This window comes from Haliotis rufescens, unplaced genomic scaffold, assembly GCF_023055435.1.
Source record: "Haliotis rufescens isolate VD_foot unplaced genomic scaffold, xgHalRufe1.0.p SCAF_17, whole genome shotgun sequence".
In the NCBI taxonomy this organism is placed as follows: Eukaryota; Metazoa; Mollusca; class Gastropoda; order Lepetellida; family Haliotidae; genus Haliotis; species Haliotis rufescens.
The window spans coordinates 32,368,522-32,376,587 of NW_025963857.1; the positions used below are offsets into that span (position 1 = coordinate 32,368,522).

General features: G+C 39.7%; 1 protein-coding gene across 2 annotated transcripts; it reads left to right on the forward strand.

The window, feature by feature from the left end:
- The first annotated feature begins 74 nt into the window (after nt 1–74).
- LOC124142556 (protein wech-like) lies at nt 75–5,214 on the forward strand. Of its 2 annotated transcripts, none has more exons than XM_048397893.1 (3): nt 75–744; nt 1,598–1,896; nt 2,286–5,214. In XM_048397893.1, exons 2-3 carry the CDS (start codon nt 1,605–1,607, stop codon nt 3,971–3,973), a joined length of 1,980 nt encoding a protein of 659 aa, XP_048253850.1. In that variant the 5' UTR covers nt 75–744; nt 1,598–1,604; the 3' UTR covers nt 3,974–5,214. The 2 variants fall into 2 exon arrangements, with proteins under 2 accessions (XP_048253850.1, XP_046367071.2); XM_046511115.2 differs by having other exon boundaries at nt 239–283; nt 2,286–5,213.
- Nucleotides 5,215–8,066: the final 2,852 nt, after the last annotated feature.

Below are 8,066 nucleotides of genomic sequence, written 5' to 3' on the forward strand. Positions count from 1 at the left end.
TATATTATTTTTTATTGATAGTAAGTAGTATACGGTTACTGAAAAGATATGATTGAGAAGGATCAACAATGGACCTTTTCATATTACTTCAAGTGTGATTTTAAAGTAAAAGGGGGCAGACGGTACTTCCAACATTAATTATAATTGTTTCATATTTACAAAGAATAACTGCCATGCTATATACCCACGTGATGAAAATCCGGTATGCCTGTCGCGTAGCGTGGCCATTTCTCGCGGTGTCCAACCTCCCTCTACACCGTCCTGGTGGATCGAGTGAGTGAAGGTGAGGTGACACACAGGTGATATTCGTTAAGATTTCATGTACGATAATAATTATGAAGCTATCAATGACCGGGTTTAGTAGCGATGCTACTCAGAGATGTATCGACATGATGTGAAGTCACATTCAGCTGACAATTCTGCCGTGGTGTTGTTTAGCTTCACGTTTGTGTCGTCCACTCCGATCCGACGTGTGACCTACTGTACTTTCCTCATGTACACGGGACCATCTATTACTAGTATAACCTGACCACGCTGATCTGTGTGTTGTCATTACGATACACGGACTCGAGGGTTGAGCCTTATGTCTTTAATACCTACATGTTTATATTATCCATTTTGAACACCAACAATACGTTTTGTAATATGGCAGGTTTTTTTTCTCTCTGGGCGACAGATAACAATCCCATTTCGTTGTGTAAAGAGAGCCATTGAGGTCAGCGCATTGTCTGCGCGACAATAGACGTATGTGTATCTGTTCTAATACAAGGCTCCCATTTACTATTTATTCCCTGTTTTATGATATCAATAATGCATTTATTGAATTATTGATATCACAAATCCGATTTTATGGTATAGCATACTTATTAATATCGTAAAACATTTTTAAGCTATTTATATTCGGTGTTTACATACAAGATAAGAAGAATAGATATTGATTTATTCGTATCTATATATCGAATGTGTGATATCAATATTTGTATTCTAGATCTCATAAAACATTGAATGTATTGTACATCGGCGCCTCATGTTGTAGTTCCTATGTGGACATTTTCACCCGTGGCTGTTCTAGTCATATGGCTGATACTGCCAATGTGGAATAAATGTTTAACGCACTCACATACACACATGAAAATATATTTCGTCAGATCACTTGATGAGATAGATAAACATGTTATTTGACAGGAAAGACCAGTATCCTCTGTAAACATCATCCTTGATGTGATTTTGGGAAATGTGTTTGTTACAAGTTTTGGCATTTCCTTAAATTCATATCGTTTGCATTTCCAGTTTCCACGTGTCATCTTATCTAAATAACTATGCTTTGAATATACAATATGGTTAGTTTCTACTTCAGAAAGTTAATGCGGCGGTTCGAATGTTAAAATGTCTGGACATCCGATTCTTTGTTCACATTGATACTCTTTCTAGTTTCTGTGCTGCTGTTTTTGTGCAAATAAATGATCAAATAGGCTTGATTTAAATACGTATAACAATCTTACACCGTTTATTAACTTAACTTTTGTCACGTAATTTGAAATGACCATTGACTATCCTATGTACATTATCTGGTATTACACCTGCGCCTCTTTATCAGTTTCAAGATGGCGACGTCCCAGAAACTGAAGGAGCATTTTCTCACATGCACCATATGTACAGAGGTGTTTGACAATCCTTGCACCCTTGTGTGTTACCACACCTTCTGTCGGAAATGTGTCGTCAACTACACCAAAACCAGACCAGAAGCCATCAGTGCCAAGTCTCTGCTGTGTCCTTTCTGCAGCAAGATGACGAAAGTGTCTGCCCCTGAGAGGCCAGTGGAGGAGTGGGCGGATGGCGTCAAGCCTAGCTTTGTCATCCAGGGACTTCTGGACTCGTTTGGTCCTGGATCCAGAGGTGAGATGTGGGTGGTACATGTCACATCCCCAACATGTTAACATTTGAGGTATATAATGGCAGTATCGTATGTATTCTATTGTAAAATGTTGTATGTAAGCCTCTCGCAAAATTGTTCCAGCACCATATATATGCGTCCTTGAAATCTAGCTTTTTTATGTGAGTGCGAAAGGGAGTGAGTATAACCGCTTTTATCAATATTTCAGTAATATCACGGCGGGGACACCTTAAAAATTCACATTAAACAAATGTGGGATATCGAACCCTGGGTTTTGACTAACCTGACATGTGACTCGAAGAAAGTTAGTAAAAGTAACCTTACATCTCTTTATGAGTCCCTACGTTATGAAGAGTGTGAACTTACTTGAATATTAATGTTGTTTCACAAGGTACAACTTACTGCACCTGTTGTCATGCAGAAGGGGAGACAACTCCAGCAACTGTGTGGTGCGCGATATGTGATGAATCCCTGTGTCACCGATGTGCAAGGATGCATACACGTTTCCCATCCACTCGTCATCATGATGTACTTGACCTGTCTGGAGAGGTCAATATCTCAAGGAAGCGAAACGTCATGTGTAATGAACACAAGGAAGAATGCATCAAATTCCTGTGCAAAGATTGCAAGAAAGTCACCTGTCAGATCTGTTGTGTTATCTATCACAGGAAATGTGACTCAGTTGTCACACTTGAGTCGGAATTACCTGCATTAAAATCCCAACTGTTGACTGAGAAGGAAAATATATTGAAGAAACAAATCCTTATGGAAACGAGAGTCGATACAGTTAAATCGAGCTTCTCCACTGAAAAAAATCGGTATGCTCAAATAGAATCAGACATCAAGTCTTCCGGTAACAAAGCGAGAGAGAAGATCACTCTAAAGGAAAACAAACTCCTAGATGAACTGAAAGAAGTTTCAGAAAAGCACATTGGGCAAATGACAGATGACATTAAGTCAGGGGAAATATCAGTACAGATGTACCGACAACAGGCTGAACTGATAGACCAGACTCTACGGTCTGAATGTGACATGGATGTGTATGAGATGTATCAGGGGTGTGAGGCCGGTGATGTGGAGGCTGTCGGGGACGCAGACCTGAAGGAAAAGGGGAGACTAGCCAGGATCATGTTCAAACAGGACACGGACAAGCTGAGTAGAGCACTGGACGATCTACAGCTGGGTGAAATAGTCGTCCTGTTTGAAGGTGTGTTGGACCTGAAGGGCTCTCCCGTGTTACAGGACTCCATCAACGTGCTGGATCTGACGGTTACACCTGTGTTACGAGACACGATTAACGTCACGGTAGCAGGAGATGTGAATGAATCAAGGCCCATTGACGTGATAACGCTGGTGATAAATGATACAGATACAGTTGTAACGACAGACTGGAACAACAACAGTGTGAAGTCCTTTTATACCAGAGATAACCAATCATGCCATAGTAAGCTCAGCCTTGATAGCACACCGTGGAGTCTGACAAACTTACAACACAACCAAGTTGCGGTCACTGTACATAATAATACGATCGTAATGGTTCAAGTCAACCCTGACCTTGTGATGCTCTCAACAATCGCAACAAGTAAACAGTACTGTGGTATAACGTCTCTGACACCGTCAACACTAGCGGCAAGTTCTCAGTCTCCTCCCTGTGTGGATATTCTGGACATGACAGGAAACGTACTGAGGTCAATCAGCCCACTCAGTGGTGGAGAGAAGATCCTACAATCTCCTTTCTTTCTTTGTACCACAGGAACAGGAAACATCCTTGTGACGGACTACAATTGCATGTGTGTCCTGTGCCTGACAACTGAAGGGGACGTTACGTTCACCTACCTCACATCACGAACAAGTCCACTGGGCATCACAAGTACCAGCACAGGCGACATCCTGTTTGCTGATTCTCAAGATAATGTTGTTCATCTGACTAAGACAGGACAGTTTGTTAGAAACATACTTACTGCAGATGGCAGTGTCAGAAGTCCATACGGGGTTTGTGTAGATGGATGTGACCATGTGTATGTATGTAATTACTTCTCAGATGAAATCAAAGTATTCACTTGTAGTGACACAGCATAAGACTGTTCATTCATAATAAACCGCCCATTCCACCTGATAATATGATAATTAACAATAAAAACTGCAGTTTCTGACGGGTATAAACACATCATATGTGTACCCACATTGTGAGCATACAATCACACCGAACCAATAGCCTTTCTTCCCTGATTGTCGACTATCTAAACACGTGTTCATAGCCAATAAACAGACTGGCATGTCCTTTAACGGCTAATAAAGGCTACAGGGATCTCTGCACTTGCCAGCATTAAATTTAATTTTGAAAAGATCAACTTCATCTGTCTGTTTGTAAAACCGAACAAAGCTAGATGCACCGATGCATATAAACATTAATTTATTGGCTTTTGAGATTCCATACATAATGTATCCAAAGTTAGTGCACTAGTACTCTTTTGTTAAGTGTTCGTATGTCATTCAGGAATTCCTTTTAATCATTGTTATTCAAGATAAAATTCTGGTCGTGTTGAGACAAGTTATGTAAACCAAAGCATTTGTGAATATCTTCTTTCAACACAAGTTCAGCAGTTATTAAGTGTATAGTTTGTTAACATTCTTCTTACCAGAAATATATCAATAAACGATATGTGTTCAGTTTGAAAATGACTTTTGTTCACACACAAGTTCCTTCCAAATTTGCCTTCCAAATTTAAGATGTCCGTGTTTTCAATACCAACAGGATTCATTTCGTATTTGAAGTATTTTTATCCTTCTTTAAATGTCAAACATTTATGTGTATCTTTGAGAAGAAGTAATTTTGATTTGATTTCAAATTTGATATGCATTCATTTAAATTTTGGTTTTGAAATCACGTTATGTTCGAAGGCAAAACGCCGTTTGCTTCTGGTATAAGCAAATCACAAGGTGATCACGTGAACAACATGTTGGTCTGTTTTAATTCTTTGACACATTGTTGATCGACATCTCAAACAGACGTCATACTGATTTTTACACACATTCCACCTACAGGTGTATCTGTAACATACATTCACGAACTCAAACAAACAGTTAAATTAGTCATGTTGCCACTGTGAGGTGTGCAGAGATTGGCTACCAGGATTCTTTGATTGTGAATACGAATTCTTGATTCGCATAGATAATGATTCGTGGTCTGCCAGTCCTTTACCAATTTCATCACACATTTACCGACACGCCCTGCTACAACCGTAATCCTGTTTCTTATTCGCTTTAACGTGTATATGAAACATATATATATACATGAATAATATATTAAAAATCATTTTCAAGAACGAGCAACGTGTTTTTTTTCATCTAACAAGCTCTGCAAATTTTAAGATATTAAAAACGGTCGCTTACATTTGCCCCTGTTTCCAATTGTTTTATTTCTCTGGTTTTATTAATAGAGGATGTAAAGTCAGTACAAATATGTGGTTAGAACGGAAACATATCTATCAGATAACATAAAATGGCCTCTTTACCATGGTGACGCATCATACCTTAACTATGTCCTGATTTGTTCTGGTGTAGCATCATAGCCAAACCAAGACCTCACTGTCTCCACATCTTCAACGTATCTACCAAGTTGAAACATCTACTACATGATTTATCATGTATTAATTGCTCGTGACACAGAAGACCCAGGTTCTATTCACCAATGTGTGAAGCCCATGTTGACTGTCCCCAGCCGTGATATTGGTGGAATATTGCTACAACAGTGTGGAACCATGCCCACTCACTTATTGAAAATATAACAAACACACTCAGGTTGAGAATATGTAAAGAGAGGTAGTTTATTAATATATGACTTGGTTGATGATGAAGGTAATTGTTTCAGAAGAAGTACATATGGCTGAAATATTGCTATTAGCGTGTAAAACCATGGTCACGTATCGAAAATATAACAAACCCTCTCAGAAAGAAAAAAAGGAAAAACTGGAACATCTGAAAATAGTGGTCAGTGCAATGCCAAGACCAGTAGTTATGGAGGGGCTTCTTTAAGAAAATAGAGGTTCGAAACATTCAGGCCATACATTGGCCTAAAGTGATACACTTCCTGCTGCCACGACAGACTTGAACTTGACCATAACAGCCATAACAATGCATAAAACACCTTGAGGTAGTTTCAGAGAATCGCATAATATTTATAACAAATTGAAACCAATAGCACATAAGAATGTGATATTAGATACTATTCTGTTGATGATAGGTATACTTTCTGGGGGCTTCTTTAAGAACATAGAGGTTTGAAACATTCAAGCCATACAGGATAAGGAGGCGCAGTTTGCTTCTGCAATATGACGTGGAACTTTGAATGTACACCAGTAAAGTGCTGAAAGTTTATATATTTTGATATTCCAGGGCAGCAATATGGAAATAAATGATAGGTTCATTTCCGGAGCATATTGTTAAAATGGAAAGCTGTTAAAATGTGTACGTGTTGCAACAGACTTTTTGAGGCAGAATACCATTTCTGAATTGCCATGATGGACTGTTTCTCCAGACCTCTCCCTCATAGAACATGTCTTATATAAGATAGATCGACGCCTACGAAAGGACCAGAACCATGCAGCCTGTAACTCTAGCTCAGTTGGTTCAATCTTTCAATGACATTTGGAATAACATCTTCCGTGCTGTTCTCAATTATCTGGTGTATCTAGTGCACCGGCGATGCCTCGACTGTATCAACGCAAATTGTGGTCACAGACCGATATTGGCATTGTTAATTGAGTTTTTCACCTTGCCGAACTAGGCTGGTGTTGTGGAGTTACTTTTTGGCTGGACTAACGAGTCTATGCATAGTCCAATCAAAAGCGCGCACCGAAATCGAAATCCGGTTCGTAAACTGTCGTGCAGATTTTGATCGACTGCAGGATTTGCGAAACATGTGCACCACCAACACGTTGTCAGCCGATATTTTCCAAATCTTTTCATGTTTTTAATCAAGGTGCCCACGTGATTTGATGCATTTCGCGATGTAAGACCTGTTTTATTACAATATAGATCTTGATTATCGAACGGATCGTCCTGACTGGGCGCCACCATTTTGTGGGAAGCAAACACAATTGATACGAGAGGTGGAATCTGACTGGTCCATAGAAGAGGTTTAGAAGTGACATAACTGGTAATAGCCACTGGTGGCGCTACGATCGAGCCCAGTAATTCCAGTCAAGTTCGACAAGGGTGGAAACCGGACTTTTAAAATCAGTTAGCTCTCTTGCCTCGGGAAGATTACGAATGACCAAACATATAAATATATTTTTTTAATAACATATAACATTTATAACACTTGATATAAAACACAGTTACGTCTTTCTGCTGGTGTATAAATATAAGTCGACATTGCGATTGCGATTTAAAATAGTACTATATGTATCTGCAATGAATTGAAATGACGTCACCCATTGTTCATGACGCTACAGGTGTTCTAGGTTACGTCGATTTAAATATAGACAGACTCCATTTGTGAAGCTCCTTTTTCAGAAAATAAGCTCGGGGTAGTAAACAGAATAAGTCGGATTTACGCATCATCTATCCATCGTGAAAAAATATTGAAAGCTTGCACCATTGGACTTAATATTAGTTCACTTGGTGGCAGACAATCCTTAATTACTCCTAGTTTGTCCAAGGTATTCTAATTTCATGCCACATTTTGGGGTGGCACGGGTGGCCCAGTCGTCTAAGGCGCCGTGATTCGCTGTGCAGAGTTGCATCCCTTGGGCATGACAGAAACCTATGATTGTTGGTTCGAATCCCGGTTCGTCCCGATCATATATTTCTAGGTTTGTCAGCACCATACTCGTGCTCGTGGGATTCACCGAAGTGGTAAACGTCTGAGACCTGCATCACTTCGGGTTTTCCTCCCACATTAAAAAACACGAGTGATGAATCCTCTATGTCCCCTCTCGGCCACCGTACTTAGTGAAAAACCGTAGAAGGTTATTTAAGAGTTGTTTAATTCTTTGTGGGGGACTTAGCTGTCAAAACATGGAGATAAACACCAACCTCGATCGACGAACATCAATCTGTCGCAGACATGTAGGTGCAGACAAACTTGACTATCGCAGACTTATCGAAAACTTAGATTAATTTAATTTACCGCCCCGTGGGAATTCCGGGTTAGAACTGATCCCAAGAA